The sequence below is a fragment of the Gopherus flavomarginatus genome, chromosome 4, assembly GCF_025201925.1.
Source record: "Gopherus flavomarginatus isolate rGopFla2 chromosome 4, rGopFla2.mat.asm, whole genome shotgun sequence".
Classification (NCBI taxonomy): domain Eukaryota; kingdom Metazoa; phylum Chordata; order Testudines; family Testudinidae; genus Gopherus; species Gopherus flavomarginatus.
The window spans coordinates 217,679,728-217,697,039 of record NC_066620.1 but is presented as its reverse complement, the minus strand read 5'-3'; the positions used below and the strand labels follow the sequence as shown (position 1 = coordinate 217,697,039).

The 17,312-nt window shown below is 46.8% G+C and overlaps 1 protein-coding gene across 1 annotated transcript in view; it reads right to left on the bottom strand.

Moving 5' to 3' along the window:
• The window catches only part of NRBP1 (nuclear receptor binding protein 1), a 79,040-nt gene that overhangs the window by 25,667 nt on the left and 36,061 nt on the right, over positions 1-17,312 (bottom strand). The window contains exons 8-9 of the mRNA XM_050951108.1: positions 2,917-3,000; positions 2,546-2,604 (exon numbers count right to left, since the gene is read on the bottom strand). Of these exons, the coding sequence (XP_050807065.1) occupies positions 2,546-2,604; positions 2,917-3,000 (143 nt within the window). The remainder of the gene's footprint in view (positions 1-2,545; positions 2,605-2,916; positions 3,001-17,312) is intronic.

Below are 17,312 nucleotides of genomic sequence, written 5' to 3'. Positions count from 1 at the left end.
ACCTGCAATTGACGGGTGATCAATCACCAAACCCAGAGGCAGCCTGACACAGCAAGACCTATAGATTCTGGATTCAAACTAAAGCCTACAAAAAGGATGGTTGAGATGGAAAACTTTGGAGGGTAACATTCTGCTGCCAACATGGAAGAGAACAGGTGCATGCCCAACAGAGACCCAGCTTATCTGGCCAGTTAGCCGCCACAAGCGACGAACCCAAGCTGCAAGAGAGAGAGAAAGACAGAGAAAGAGAGAGAGAGTGAGAAATATGGCATCTTTGTCTTGCCCCCTGAAAAGATCCTCTGTAGTTTTGTCTGTACAACAAGGCCAGAAAAGTAACAGCCACCCACAACAGTCAATGGAACAGCACTAACCCTTTCTTCTCCACTAAGGACTGCCTCTCCAATCTCCTATCTGAAAGAGGGGCTGATCACTTCTGATGAGGTTTGTTTTGCATAACAATTTCAATTCAAAATGCCCTGTTTGATTCTTTTCCCCTCCATCTCCCCTAATCAATAAACTTCCAACTTTGGCATGCATGTTCTAGTGCAGCAGTGCTCAGACTTTTCCAGTTGTTCCCCCTCACCCATAACAGAATCTGTCCATGCCTCCCCCCTCCTCATCCCATTACTGCACTGCCAAGATTGTCTCAGCAGCAGAGCTTGGGCTGGGGGCAGAGCCAGGCTGCAGCTGGGGTCAGAGAGGGAGCGAGGGCAGAGTTGGGCCTGGAGGCAAAGCAGGACTGGGGGCTGAGTGGGGAGGAGGAAGGAGCGAGGCTGCAGGCGGAGCTGGTCTGGGGGCGAGCGCTCCCTCTCTGTCCCCTGTGGAGGCTGGCCCGGCCCCACCACACACCACTCCAAATGTTCTTCTGCAACCCCCTTGGGAGGGGTGCGCCCCACAGTTTGGGGACCACTGTTCTAGTGTTTGCCATGGGACTAACACCACAGAGGTCTCTGTGCTCAAACCTCCGAACCAGGTCTGACACCTGTGACTCTCTGGTCTCATTGATGCCACCAAAATTAACTCAACTGCAGGCCAGGCAGCGTTCGCTGAAGTCACCTCAGCCATTTCCAGTGACAATGTTTGCATGATAGATTAAAGTGTTTCCAAAGCAGCTGATCTCCCCTCTGCCAAGAGCACAGCTCATCGGGCAGAGAACTGCAGCCCTGGCACGTAAGGACTAGTAGAACGTGATCCCCTCTGCAGTGAGCAAACCAGGTTACAAACTGCTGCTCTTCTCAGGAGGAGACAATCTGTGAACTCCTCCTCAGGGAAACACGCTGCTCAGTGTAGAGGCGGCACTTTGAGACACTGGACAAGAATGGGAGAATAGTCATGTGCACATTTTGTTTGGTTTCCTGTGGGAGCAGGCGAAAGTGCCAACTACTGCAAAGGCTTCTGTACTGTCCAGTTCTTTCTATGCCCGCACCAGAGCCTTCATATCCTAGGCTGGGAAGGGTACTATTGTACTGCTCTGCAGAGCGGACTCCACAGTCATTCCTTTCCTCTTGTCTCCAGCGGGGGGCTGGCCTCTCCAGCTCCCTGGCAAGACTGTCTGCTTTGTTGTTCCAGGGCATTTATTTGCCCCCATGTGTCACTCCCACTATTGATTTTCATGCTCCCCAGGCTCAGGTTTCAAATTACTGTATCATTGTCACCGGCTCCATGCATTGAGAAATACCATCATGGGCAACTAGCTAGGTCAAATGAGAATCCCTTGTTACCACAGACCCCTTGGAATTCAAAAAGGTAGTTTGTGGTGTTAGTCTGGACCCCTCCCTGCATCTCCTCCTGTTAGGCTGCAGGGGCTTACATTATGTCCTGCAGAGTTCTCTACCTCATCCGATTCTTGAAACTAGCTGCAGATTATATTTTTTCTGCTGAACCCCCAATTCCTTGGCTCATGCCTGGTGAACACAGGGGGCATAGGAATGGTCAGGCCAAATCAGAGCGGGGCTCCATCTACCCCCATCTCCTGGCTCCAAGAGCAGCCAGCACCAGCTGCTTCAGAGTTAGGGAAAAGCCGCCCCAAAATGGACAACTATAGAATAAACTGCCCAAGGCCAGTTCTGTGTAATCTCAGGCAGTTAGCAGCTGGTTTACGCCCTGAAACAGGAAGCTTCGTATTCCTTATTAAACTGCATCAAAATTGTGGTTGTTCAGATCCTCCATAAAAATTCATCCTCCTCCTTTGACTCTTACTAAACTTCTGGCCTCATTATCTCGTGGCACTGAGTTCCACGGGTCACTTGTTACATTTGGAGCGGGAGGAGCCACCCAAGGGAGACCAATACAGGGGACAGACACTGATGGAAAGGCCCCAACCAGCCCAAATCCTTGTCTAGCATGTTAGTGCCAGTGGGAGGATGCAGCCGGGGAGGGCATGGGTCTTGGTGACAGAAATGGTTGAACTGCTGCTGAGGGACTGGGAGACAGAGTAACTCCAATAGAGAGGATTCTTGTTTCATTCAGACATCCCTCCCCCGCCCAGAACACACCCCCATGCCATCTCCCTTCCCGCTAAGATGGGAGCAGCCACCCCACTCACCTCTAGCGCACACATCCCGAAGGAGTAGATGTCCACAGCAGTGGTGACATTGGTGACTTCTGTAACACAGGAACAAGGCTCCTCAGTCAATTCCCAACAGGACAGTCCCAGCACCTTATAGCACCAGGAGCCACCACACCAGGCAGCGAGATCCTGCAGCCCCCTCCATTCCACTGCTATTCCAGGGACAAGGGCTCCCAGTGGCTCCAGATCAAGGCCATGCAGGCCCAGGGGGAGTAGCATTAGCTCCCCTTAGCTGCAGCCTCTCATGGGATATGCAGGTAATAGCTGCCCACAGACTGGTTACTAGCAAGACACAAGCCAGCCATACCACACCCGAGGCCTGTGGGCACTGTGCTGCTATACTATACCTCCATACTCTGGGGCAAAGAAGTGCAGGTTCTTCTGCTCCTCACGACACGTCTTCACATGGTTGTTGATGGTGTCTGGTGCCACTGGAAGAGAGTCACAGATGCTTACAATGCAGTAATCCGTACCAGCTGTGCCCCAGGCTGCTCAGGGGGAGGGCAACAGCTGTCCATACTGACCCCAGGCACCAGCTCCCCTCATCTCACACTGAGGTGGGGTGCACTTTCCCCATGCACGGGAGAGCAGAGAGGCACTGGAATGTTTCTCTACCCTGTTCCCTTGGCTGCACTCTCACCGAGACCTAGTATTGGACTCAAACAGCACCTGTGGAGTCCCTGGCCCCAGCAGAGGAAGGAGCACCTAAGAAAGGCCTCTCAAGTTTACAGTCAAGCCTGAAGGCTCTCAGCTCAGACCCACAGCACTGAGCAACTTGAGGCTTGGCTACAGAGGCACTGAGTTTCAGACAGACTGACAGCTCTGCAACGAGGCGACTTGTTCCATGGCCAACAAGTTGTTGCTGGTGCAGATTCTGCTCTGCTCAGAGGGGTCTCTCAGTAGCGCAGAGCCAAGCACAAAAGCCACCAGTACAGAGAACAGAAACCCTGATGGAGAAGGCCCAGCTAGCCCAGTGCCTCTGCCTATGGCTCATGTCTGCAGGAGGCCTCTGCCAGGAGCACTCAGCCTACCGGCAGCAGCAAGATGGCACCAAACCCAACAGTGAGGGCAAGCAGAGCAGCATGAGCACATGGGCTTCCGAGGGGAGGGGATAAGTTCCTGGGACAACTCACTCCATTAGGGGACTATAGACAAGTTTCCAAGGAACAGCAGTCTAAACATTAGAAAAATCAAGGTAAGTAGAGAACACACGGGTTCCCTCCTTTCTAGCACTCACCCCTCCCTGGAGCACAGCCACTCCTGCACCAAAGTGCTCCCAACACTACTTCATCTCCTTCAGATAGGGCATCCACACCCTCCCACCCACAATCCTACAAAGTAGTGACACTTAACTCAGAATGTTCTCCCTTGAGGGAGAATTCGGCGCCACTGTGCATGTGCAGAATTCATATCCCCTGCAGATTTGTGTTTTCTCTTGGCAGCAGAGCAAAAAAATCCCCCACCCCTGATTCCTCCTCCCTCTGCAAGCGCTGGAGGGAGGCCCGGAAGACTCAAGGGATCACGGGGCCGGGGTGAGAGTGAGTCTGGCCTGGCCCCGAGCAGGCAGGACTCGGGCGCGGTACCTAGAGGGAGAGTAGGGGGTGGCTTGCGGGGCCAGGCGGCGGCTGTTCTCCCCACCTGGGCAGCGGGCCTTGGGAGCATCCGCTGCTGCAGCTTCCACTGCCGTGGGGGGGAGGAAGCGGCTGCTGACCAAGCTTGGCGGCTGCGGCTCTGGAGCCCATGAACCCCCCAAGCCTGGGCCTGCTGCCGTGGGCAGCTCCAGATTGGGGGCAGCAGGCCTCAGCCCCCCCATCCCGCTCGGGTTCCACAGGGGAACAGGGCTGGGCTGCCAATGCCTCCGCCGTGGAATTGCACCAGCTGGGCAGCCAGCCGACACGACTGGCCAGGGGCTGGGTCCCCACAGAAGGCCCAGGCTTGGGGGGTTCAGTCTCGGGCACCAAAGCTGCAGTCACCGAGCGCCACACGCTTGGCCACTTCCTTCCCCCATGGCAGTGGGAGCTGCAGCAGTGGCTGCTCCCAAGTCCCGCTGCCCAGGTGGGGAGAACAGCCGGCGCCTGGCCCCATGGGCCGTCCCCCTATTCTCCCTCCAGGTACCGTCCTGCCCGAGTCCTGCCTGCTTGGGGCCAGGCCGGACTCACACCTCACCCCGGCCCCGCGCTCCCCTGTGTCTCCTGGGCATGGCATGCCTGGCAAGAGGCGGGGGTTTGGGGAGGGAGCCAATGGGGCAGTGAGGGGGTGGGGATGGTCACGGGGATTTGGGGAGGGATCCAGTGGGGGAAAGGAGGGGGGCAGACTCAGGGCAGGGGAAAGTGCGAGCCCTTCTAGGCTCCAGAGCCTTTGCTTGTTTGTCCAGTGTCCCGACCTAACATTGGTCAGGATGCGGGACAAACAAGCAAATATCAGGACAGTCTGGATAAAATCGGGACGTCTGGTCACCCTATCCCCAAGGGCACTGCAGAATTAGAGGGGGTTCAGAGAAGGGTGACGAGAATGATCAAGGGCTTGGGAAAACTGCTCTGGAGAGTGTGTGAGAAAGAAATGCAATAGAACATGATAGAAGGCTAAAATAATAAACAGTCTAGAGAAGGGAGGTCAGGAGAATCTATTCTCTCTGGTTCATAACAAAAACACAGGGACATTCAATGAAATTAAGATAGGTGGGAATTTCAAAACTGATGAGCAAGTACTTTTTCACACAATGTGTAATTAGCTTGTGAAACTCTGCTACAAGAATGAGGAGTACTTGTGGCACCTTAAGAGACTAACAAATTTATTTGGGCCTAAGCTTTCGTGGGCTAAAACCCACTTCGTCGGATGGATGCAGCGGAAATACAATAGGAAGATTTGTGTGTGTATATATATATATATATATATATATATATATACACACACACACACACACACACACACACACACACACACACACACACACAGAGAACATGAAACAATGAGTGTTAACCATACACACTCTAGTGACAGTGATCAGTTAAGTTGAGCTATTACCAGCAGGAGAGGTGAAAAAACTTGAAGCTACCAAGATTTAAAAGAGGAACTGGACATTTGCCTGGGTCACATGAATATCCAGCATTTTCGTAATTAACAAGAGTTCCGGAAGGGAGATTAAACCTCCTGCTCTGGGGGTTAAACTAATCTGTAACTACCAGGGATTAGAAGGTTTCTTACACCTCTCTTTGGAGCACCTGGCTCTGGCCACTGGATGGTATGGATTACAGACCTGAGCCATACCGGCAACTCCTGGGCTCCCTAAATCTCTCTCGAGGAAAAGCAAAGCGCCTTACCAATGATGGGACATGTGATCCTCTCCTGTGGAGCAGCATGCCCAAGGGGATGCACAGAGGAGCAGGGGCAGACCAGAGTGCTCCTGCCAGAACAGAGACTCTGGAGCAGAAGGAAGGACTGAAACAACAGGGACCTCTCTAGTAACACTCCAGCTGCTCCCATTCCTGCTATAAACAGCTTCCTCCCTCACACAGTACCCCATGGAAACTTACCAACACTAACAACCCCTCTCCCCAACAGGCGGAGAGCAGTGCAAGGGCGCATACTCACTGTTGTCAGTACACCAGCACCAAACAGGCATCAGCCTAGCTGCCAATCAACGTCACAGCAAAGGACACACCTAGTTCCAGGCAGCGCCCCTGCAGCTTTCACAGAGGTCTGTTTCACAAGGGCAGGCTAAGGCACTGCACAGTAGTAGTCAAATGGGCCCCCTACTACCAAGTCTCTGCCTGAACAGAGACCGTGACTGCAAAGAACAATCCAGTTCTGCACAGGGAAATTCCTTATTTCCAAAAACTGGAGAGCGTCAGGCTCTTTCCACACCAGGCAGCGTGTGCTCTCAGATGTTTGGCTGTGTGAGTGTTCTCCGTGTGCTGTCCCAACTCTGCGCAGACAGTTAGCATAACAGTGAACCACCCAATGACCACAAGATCCATTAACGAGCGAAGGCACCCAGCTAGGTTTATTGTCGACGAAGCACAGTAACAGCACCTGGCAGACTCAGGCTATTAAAACATGTATGCCCAAAACAATGGACGCAGCTCAGTGAATGGCTGGTTTTTCCATTCCCTCCCCGGCTGGCCAGACACTCCCTTTGAGGTTCCATTTTATACATCAATACAAACAAGTTACGTACTGCCCCTTTGACGTAGTTAGTTGACACCCTTTCATGTAGCCAGTTACCATCCATTACCTTGTACATCTCTATCCATCACACTGTCCTCCTAACCTTATCTTTAGGATGGGTCAGCATGTTCCTGTTCTCTGTAGGGAATGTCTGATAGCGAGGTGTTCCGGTACCATCCTTCTGGAAGACATCTGCGCAAGTGCTCTGTGTCTAGTACTTCTTAGGAATGTGCATTTCTGCAGTATCAGCCCTGTTCTTGCCAGATTGTGAGTAGGCCCTGCAGCGCTCACAACCTGACTTTGCTTTATATCAGCAAAGTTTTGACCACTACTTAAGGCCTTGTAGCTGAGGCCTGGGCTAAAGTCTCAGGCCCTCTTACTGTGACTTTAAGCACCTCCAAAGCCGGAGCAGAGGTTCTTCTGTGTGGATGGGGGTGGAAGTTGGGCTAAAACACAGGTAAAGGTCCACATTAACTGTGCAGTGAAAACATGTCCTGAGTATGCAACTGGGCAGATCGATGTAGTGACCATAAGCTCAAAATGGGTACTGTGACGGGGTGTTCACCCCACACAAGGTAAAGCAGGTTAAATTAGATCAATTAACCTGAAAGGCTGCACCTGGGGGAGAGCCAAGAATTAAAAGGGTGATTGATGATGGAGCCCAGTTGAGAAGGAACACGTGGGGCTGGTATAAAGCCAGGAAGTTGGCAGCAGAAAGGAACTGCAGAGAAGTAGTCTGCAGTCACTCCCTGGGAGAAGGAAGGTGTGTTGAGGGCTATGGAGTTACGCCGTCTGCAATTACTTCCTGGGAGGGGGGAGTTTGGGCTGCTGAGCCCAGAAAGGGGAAAGCCAGAAGCTGTTGGAAGGAGTTCAGGGAAAGAGCAACATGGTCAGAGATCAGGCAGACCACAGTTGATAGATGTAGGGTCCATGGCCTGGAACCAGGAGTAGAAGGCAGGTCAGGGTTCTCCTACCAGCCAGTGAGGGAAGTGGCACAGACTGGGTGCTGGAGCAGAAGACTGCCTAGGACAGTGTAGGGGGGAAATTAACATCTGTGTAGGGGGAAAATGCCAAAGAAACATACCACAGTAGCATTTAACATGAACAACAGGAACCACACAACTGAGGAAACTAGTTAAACGTAAGTTAAAAGGAACAGTTACAAGGCTGAAATGCCTGCAAGCTGCATGGAAGCTATTTAAAAACATCATGAGGCTCAAACTAAACGTATGCCTCAAAACCAAGTTACCATGGCTAAATAGAGTAGAAGAGGCAGTTAGAGGCAAAAAAAGACATTATTTAAAAACTAGAAGTCAAACCTAGGGAGGAAGATAGAAAGGAGCATAAACTCTAGCAAGTCAAGAGTAAAAGTAGAGCAAGAAAGAATTTGAAGAACAGTTACCTGAAGAGAAAAACCGAAGAGCAATTTTTTTAAATTACATCAGAAGCAGGAAGTCTGCTAAAAAAAGTTACTGGGGCCACCAGCCAATCAAGGTGCTAAAGTAGCACTCAAGGGAGACACGGCCATTGTGGAGCAGCTACATGAATTCCTTGCATCTGTCTTCACTGCAGAAAATGCGGGGGGAGATGCCCACACTCCAGCCATTCTTTTTAGATTAAAAAAATGGAAAAAACCTCTCCCAGGTTGAGGCGTCAAGAGGTGGTTTTGTAACAAACTGATAAACAGTAACAAGTCACCAGGATCAGATGGAATTCACTGAAGAATTCTGAGGGAACTCAAAAATGAAATCGCAGAACTGTGGTATCTGACCAATCACTTAAGTCGACCTCTGTACCAGATTACTGACAGATGGCTAATGTAACACCAATTTTTAAAAAGGACTCCAGAGGCGATCCTGGCAATTACAAGCCAGTAAGCCTAACTTCAGTAGCAGGCAAATTAGTTGAAACAATAGTAAAGAACAGCATTATTTGACACACAGATGTACACCAGGGGTCGGCAACTTTTCAGAAGTAGTGTGCTGAGTCTTAATTTATTCACTCTAATTTAAGATTGTGTGCGCCAGTAATACATTTTGACGTTTTTAGAAGGTCTCTTTCCATAAGTCTATAATATATAACTAAACTATTGTTGTATGTAAAGTAAATAAGGTTTTTAAAATGTTTAAGAAGCTTCATTTAAAATTAAATTAAAATGTAGAGCCCCCTGGATTGGTGGCCAGGACCTGGGCAATGTGAGTGCCACTGAAAACCAGCTTGCGTGCCACCTTTGGCACCCGTGCCATAGGTTGCCTACCCCAGATGTACACAATATGTTAGGGAAGAGTCAACACGGCTTTTGTAAAGGGAAATCATGCCTCAATCTATTAGAAATCTCTGAGGGAGTCAACAAGCACATAGACAAGGGTGATACAGTGGACAGTGTAACTTGGACTTTCAGAAAGCCTTTGACAAGGTCCCTCACCGAGGGCTCTTAAGCAAAGTAAGTAGACGGAAACACGAGGGGTGGTCCCCTCCCGGATCAGTAACTGGTTAAAAAGTAAGAAACAAAAAAGGTAGGAATGAACAGTCAGTTTTCACAGTGGAGAGAGATAAATAGTGGGGTTCCCCAAGGATCTGTATTGGGACCAGTTCCATTCAACATATTCATAAATGACCTGGAAAAGAGAGTGAATAGTGAGGTGGCAACATTTTCAGAGAATACAAAATTACTCAAGATAGGTACGCCCAAACCCCTCTGCGAAGAGTCACAAAGGGAACTCACTAAACTGGATGACTAGGCAACAGAATACTAGATGTAATTCAATGTCGATAAATATGAAGGAATGCATTTTGGAAAAGATCATCCCAACTACACATAAAAAAATGACAGGGTATAAATTAGCTGTTACTACTCAAGAAAAAATTCTTGGAGGCACCCAAATAGTCCTCTGAAAACTGTTCAATGTGCAGCAGCAGCAGTCAAAAAAGTTAACTATGTTAGGAACCATTAGGAAAGGGATAGATAAGACAACAGAAAATATAATGCCACTATAGAAATCCATAATATGCCCATACGTTGAATGCTATGTTCACTTTTGGTCACCTCGTCTCAGAAAAGATATTAGAATTTGCTATGGTATAGAGAAAGACTACAGAAATGATTAGGGGTATGGAACTGTGTCCATATAAGGAAAGATTAAAAAAAGACAAGCTGTTCAGCTTGGAAAAGATGTCTAAGAGGGGATATGACAGATGTCTAATAAAATCATGACTGGTGTGGAGAAAGCGAATAAGTGTCATTTACCCTGTCATAAACAGAGAGTTAAGGGTTAATGTCTCTTTTACCTGTAAAGGGTTAACAAGCTCAGTAAACCTGGCTGATATCTGACCAAAGGACCAATCGGGGGACAAGATACTTTCAAATCTTGGTGGAGGGAAGCCTTTGTTCTGTGCTTTTTGAGGAGTTCTTTGTTCTCTCTTGGGGCTAAGAGAGGCCAGACATGCAACCAGGTTCCTCCAATCTTTCTGAAACAGTCTTCCATGTTTAAAATAGTACGTATTAGCTAGAAAAGGCGGATTAGATTTATGTTTGTTTTCTTTATTTGCAAATGTGTATTTTGCTGGAAGGATTTTACCTCCGTTTGCTGTAAATTGTATCTTATGCTAGGGGGAGGGAATCCCTCTGGTCTATGTAAAGCTGAGACCCTGTAAACATTTTCCATCTTGATTTTACAGAGACAATTTTTACTTTTTCTCTCTTTAATTAACAGCTTTTCTTTTTAAGAATCTGATTGATTTTGTCATTGTGTAAGACCCAAGGGTACTGGGTCTGAACTCACCAGGGATTGGTGGGGGAAAAGGAGAAGGAGGGAAGGTGAATTTCTCTCTGTTTTAAGATTCAAGGAGTTTGAATCACAGTAATCTCTCAGGGTAACCCAGGGAGGGGAAAGTCTGGGAGGGGAAAGGTAGGGGAATGGTTTATTTCCCCTTGTTTTAAGACCCAAAGGGTTTGGGTCTTGGTCTCCCCAGGGAAGGTTTGGGGGGGGGGGGGACAAGGAGTGCACGAGACACTGAAATTTCTGGTTGGTGGCAGCGCTATCAGATCTAAGCTAGGAATTAAGTTTAGAGGAGTACCTGCAGGTCCCCACTTTCTGGATGCTAAAGTTCAAAAGTGGGAAAGAGATCCTGACAACCCCTTCACCTGATATACAAATTAGGGGTCATTCAATGAAATTAAATAAGCGGCAGGTTTAAAAACAAACATAAGAAAGTTCTTCAAAATACAGTCAACCTGCGGAACTCATTGCCACAGGATATTGTCAAGATCAAAAGCATAACTGAGTTAAAGGAAGAACTAGATAAGTTCCTGGAGGATAGGTCCATCAATGGCTATTAGCCAAGATGGCCAGGGATCCAAAGCCATGTACTGGTGTCCTGAACCTCCAACTGTCAGAAGTTGGGAAAGGATGACAGGGGATGATTATTATAAATTTCCCTCTATTTATTCCCTCTGAAGCACCTGGCACCGTCCACTGTCTGAAGATGGGATACTGGGCTACATGGACCATTTGTCTGGCCCAGTACAACCATTCTTATTCATAGATTCCAGGACTGGAAGGGACCTCGAGAGGTCATTGAGTCCAGTCCCCTGCCCTCATGGCAGGACCAAATACTGTCTAGACCATCCCTGATATGTTCTTAAGCTGTAGAAAGATTAGTCTCCCACACTTGCATACATCTGCCAAAGCGTGAGACATTTCACAGCTCACTCCATTCACGAACCTTGATGCAGCTGAATTAAGGAGGGCAGAGACTTGGAGAACACGACTTCAGAGCCACTGTGACAAAGCAAAGTTTACAGCCATTAAATGTGGAATCAAAGTTGGAGAGGAAACATCTCAGAGCATCTACCATATTTTGAGAACCCAAGCATTTTACATCCAAATGCTGTCACATGGGAGATCTACCTTAAGGGCTGCAGACCAACAGTGCTATGAGATGATCTTTTCCGTTTGCAATAAACTGAAGACAGTTAACCAGCAAAAGCTGGAAAAGCTCATGCACAGAAATTGACTCATTCTGATCAAAGTATCAAGCTGGAGGGTGAAGCTTGTGCAGAAGACCCATCCAGTTAAGTGTTACAACCCTCAGAACAGTGCAAAGCACAATTACAGGCAGTGAGCTTGATTAATTATTGGACAGCCATGAATCTGAAAGACCATACATTATCTGACCGCAACGCCAGAGTAACTTAATGCTTAAAAAACAAAGGGTCTGGACTTTGGGAACAAAACCACTGCTCTTTCTAGTTTCAGTCATAACTAACATGGCAACAAGTAGATCAACAGCAGCAGCTACACGCCCCTGCCCAAGATGATCTCAGTCAGAAGAAAAGCACTTCACTTGAACTGTCACAGACTGACCCATTCCAAGGGCACTCCCCCACCGAAGGGGTCCCCAAGGACAAAAGAAATTAACAGGCAATGCCCAAACATGCCCCTTACACTGGATCACTTTAGGGGCTGTGCAACATTGCCCAAGAGATCACATATCTCGAGCTTTGCTTCAGCCAGGTTAAGTTGCACCTTCAATTCAGATACACCACTGCCTTACCCACTTGCAGGCCTATCATGCCTCATCAGGTTATTACTCAGAATGTTCACAATTGCCAGAAGGCACTATGGTTTCAAACCCCGATTACTTTTTTGGTATGTTATAATTATCACTTCACAGGAAAGCTCACAAAATAGTGACATTGAGCGAGAGAGAACACTGCCTTAAATGTTGAAGGAGGCGTGTACCTCTTTGGAACAACAGCTAGAATTCAGACATTCCTGCTTGATGCAGGAACTACTGGGTGGGTATTGTGGTAGGTGTGATGCAGGTGGTCAGACTGGATGTTCGTAATGATCCCTTTTGACTTCTACTGATGCAACTCACTGCACACTTTAAGATCCCAGAGAGCATAGCATAGCATGAAATTAATGTTGAGTAATGAACATTCTGAAGGGTCAGATGAAACCATCAAAGCTAGCATCCAACACGACATAACTGAGCGCTCGTTTTCACACACAACTTGCTGACAACCTCCTTTGGACATGGCACTATACCAGTGCAAACAGAGAAGTAATCTCATTATAGCCCAGTTACTCCTACCTCAGTGCTTATCTGGGCCTCACCACTGTAATGCTGATGCCATGCCAGTATTTAAAGATATACATAATGGTGTTTCCTCCTAGCCTGTTGGAGGACTTGCTTGCCATGCTCATCTGGGAGACTTGAGCTGACAGCATAGTTTTCAACTCCCAGTAGCTGTTGGGGCGCATCATTCTCAGAGAAGGGACTTTTGATTATGGAAGATCAGGCAGACAATTCTTGCTACCATGCTGCCAGATGGGCCTGTTTAAGATGGCATTTCCCTAAACCAGGAGCTTTCAACCTTTTTTCATTTGTGGTCTGTTAGGATATAGATATTCAGGCCTTTGCAGACAAGCCTATCCTTTAAGAATTTAGGTGTATTCTCATCACTTAGCTAGTTATAGAGGTATAAAAGAATCAAAATCACTGTCTGTGTAATGGCCTTCTCTTACTGTGACAGGCTAAGGCCTTCAGCTAAGATGTAGTTAGGCAGCCATAAGCTGGGAAGTGTATGGTCACAGCCTCACATTCCAAACTAGTCACATTGAAATAAGGTGCTATTGGGCTATTAGGAATACAATCCTGTCCTGATACTCCTATCACCTCCAGAGGAAGGGAAGAGCCTAGAAGATGTAAAAGGAAACTTATTTTAATAGCATCCTGTCTGGCAAGAACTCACTTATCAATAGACACAGTTGGAAAACCCTTATGTCTGTATAGATGTAGTTGTAAAATATTCACTTCTGTATTGTTTTGTATGTTTATTTGCATGGTCTCTGTCTGGTTCTGTCATTGTTTCTGTCTGCTGTATAATTAATTTTGTTGGGTGTAAACCAATGAAGGTGGTGGAATATAATTGGTTAAATGACCATGTTACAGTATGTTAGGATTGGTTAGCAAAATGATTGGTTAAGAAATAGCTAAGCAAAACATAGGTTTTACTATATAGTCTGCAGTCAATCAGAAAGCGGGGGGGATGGGAACAGGGACTGGGGGAATTGGGATCATGTTTTGCTAAAGGGGGAAATGGGAACAGGAACAGGGTCACAGACAAGGCTCGGTGGTGTCAGAGCTGGGAAGGGGGACACTTAGGAAGGAAACTGGAGTCATGCTTGCTGGAAGTTCACCCCAATAAACATCAAATTGTTTGCGCCTTTGGACTTTGGGTATTGTTGCTCTGTTCATGCGAGAAGGACCAGGGAAGTAAGAGGGTGAAGGAATAAGCCCCCTAACATGGACCCTAAACATTTTTAATGAAGGTGTGGACCCCTTTGGACATCTTAAACACAGTCTGCAGACCCCAGGGGTCCGCGGACCACAGGCTGAAAACCACTGCCCTGAACACTTGGCTGTAAGACACACCCAACACAGAAAGACCCAGCCACCAGCCTCTACCACTGGCTGAAACAGAGAATTGCTACCTTCTGGAGGTGATGGCTGTATCAGTGATATTATGAAGTACTCTAACACCACACAACATTAATCATTTATTCATACAGTAGCCCATTCACCATCACCATCAAGTGCCCTATCCGAAAACCAAAAGGACAAGTCACCATCCAAATCTGGGTGGTAGAGTCAGAGCTCCAAATGGACTTAATGAAATGTACTTCATTAAGTCCGTCTGGAGCTCTGACTCCATCACCTGTTGATAAACATGTCCCTCACAGGACCGACAATGCAATGCCTAAACTTTAACCACAATCAAGAAATGTCACACTTTAAAAAAAACAAAAAACAAAATCTGTCTTAGATGGGAAGTGAAAGCAGCTATAAGAAAATATATATAAAAAAGGGAAGAAAGGGAAAGTTGACAGTAATGAATATAAACCAGATGCTAGAAATTATAGAAAATTGATAAAGAAAGCAAAAGAACAGAAACCTCTATGGCTAGCAGAGTTCAGGACAATAGGTTTTGTTTTGGTTCTTAAACTACCACTGGTATTTGATCCAAACCATTACCAAATGGAAATGGTAGAACTGGCAATAATAATACAGAAAAGGCTGAAGCGTTCAGTAAAGATTTGTTTTATATTTGGGGAAAAAGTCAATAGTCATATTATGATGAAACTTTCCATTCCAATAGTAACTCAGAAGATGTTAAGCAGCAACTACTAATGCTAGACATTTTTAAATGAGCAAGTCTGAATAACTTACCTCCAAAAGTTTGAAAAGAGCTGTCTGGAAGCCTCTCTGGACCATTAACATTGATTTTTAATAAGTCATGGATAACAGGGAAAGTTCCAGAGGACTGGAAGAGAGCTAATGTGCCAATATTTAAACAGGGAAATAGGACAGCCTGGGTAACTATAGGCCAAGTCAGCCTAACACCTAACCAAAAATCAATTAGGCAAACAATGGAATGGCTGACACAGGACTCTTAATAAAGAATTAAAGGAAGATAATATGACAATCAATTTTGAATAGAAAATAGTCAAACTTGATTTTTTTAAATTACAAGTTTGGGTAATAAAGGTGAGTGTTGATGTACTTAACTTGGTACTAGGAGGTGTAAAAGGTTAATCGGTAAGCATTAGTGTCACTTGTTAACCCGTCTTAACCATTAACCGATTAAGCAGCTGGGGTTGATGCAGCTGGCTGGGGCCAGGGTTAACGGTTTATATGACATTTTAAATAGTTTAAACTGTTAACTTTTTAACTGGTATTTAGATCCCTAGTTAGTATCACAAGATATTTTGATTAAGAAACTAGAATATAAGTTTAATATGGCACATATTAAATGGATAAAAATCCTGTCAAACTAATGGGTCTCAAAATGTAATTGTAAAAGTGAAATCGTCATCATCAATCAAGTGTGCTTCCAGGGGATTTGTTCTTGGCACTATGGTATTTCTGACTTTAAGCCATGAATTGATGTACAACCCCACAGAGTAACTGAGCATGCTCCATGCCAGATCTGAAAGGGCTGAGCAGGACTTACATTGTAATTGCTCCTGCCAGCAGCTGCTATGGCACCAGGCACTGGACGTGAGAGCTGGGAGACTGTCTCCTATGCTGTGAATGCTCCCTCTGCTGGTGCTCAGGCAGCAAGCCAGATGCAGAGGGATGGTGGAACGAAACAGTAGGCAGAGGGCAGAAGACAGAGCCCCAAGGGGCAGAGAAAAGGGGACAGGGAAGGACAGGAGCAGAGAATATGGGCAAAAGATGGGGGCAATCGCTCCAGAGACAGGTCTGACCACTGTAGCACGCTCGCTGTCCTACAAACCTTGGAACTGGACTCGTTACTGAGCCGTGGCATTCCTCTGCTGTCTAGTCTCATCCCTCTAGCGGCAGGTCCACACTGAACGTAAGCCTCCTACTCTTACCAGCTACTCAAGTGGCAGAGGGCTGTGCTGAGGAACGGAGATCCCAAACCTGCTGATGAGCCAGGCTGGGAATCAATATAATTCAATGCGATTTGTTTTTTCAATTTAAGGGTTTGTTAGGAAATTAGGTGAAGTTCTTTTCAAACACTCAAGTTAGGGCATACCAGTATTAAAGTTCCTTGTGCAACTCAAATGCATCTCCCTTGTGTGTGCGCATTATGTCTTTAATTGTCTGATGACAGTTTCTCCCCTGCCACCACCACAGCACACACTGGACAGACTTGCTCTGGGAATGAATCAGGGATGTGCAGTGAATGAGGCTGTTGTCTACCAGACCAGTGCCTCATCATTTGAAGGAGTCGCAAGGTATGTACTGAATGAGGCAGGGGATTGCAGAAAAAGAAACAAAGTCTCATGGTTAAAGCAACTGAATGCTGCCTTGGAGAACTGGATTCTATCCATGCCTCCACCACACAGAGAAACTATATGAAGCTGGGTCAGTTACATACACCAAACTTTTCACAGCTGAGCCACTGTTTCCCATTTTCTGGGTACTTCGTCACCCAGGATCTGATTTACAGAAGTGCCAACGCTCACAGTTGCAACTGAAATGAGAGCTCGCCTCTGAACATGTAAAGTCCTATAAAATGCTTAGTCTGATGACTCAGGCCCACCGCTTCTCAAAACTGAGCACCCAAAGTTAGTGACACTTGACCGTTTGGGCTTTAATCTGTGCCTCAGAACCCCACGTACTAAAATGGGGATACCACCATCTCACAGGGACGTGGTGAAAAACTGATTAATCCTTATAAAGAACTAAGGTTCAATTATAAGAGTGCCCTAGAAAACCCATGAATAAATAAATAGTGTATTCAGTGCAGAGCTTGGATGGTGTGCAGTAAATATGTGGGCCACACACTGAATGAATGGAGAGATGTTTTTCTGGAAGATATGCTTTAGTCAAGCAAGTCGTTGGGCTCAATTCTGGATGAAGTTCTATGGCCTGTAATATACAGAACATCAAACCAGATTTAATTGTCTCTTCTGCTCTTAAAAATAAAATCTATGATTCTGAATAAGTTTAACTACACTTTTTGGAGCATCTAGTTTGTTTCAGAACCTGGAAACTATTTTGTGGGTGTTAATGTTGGTTTTAAAAGTGTACAAAA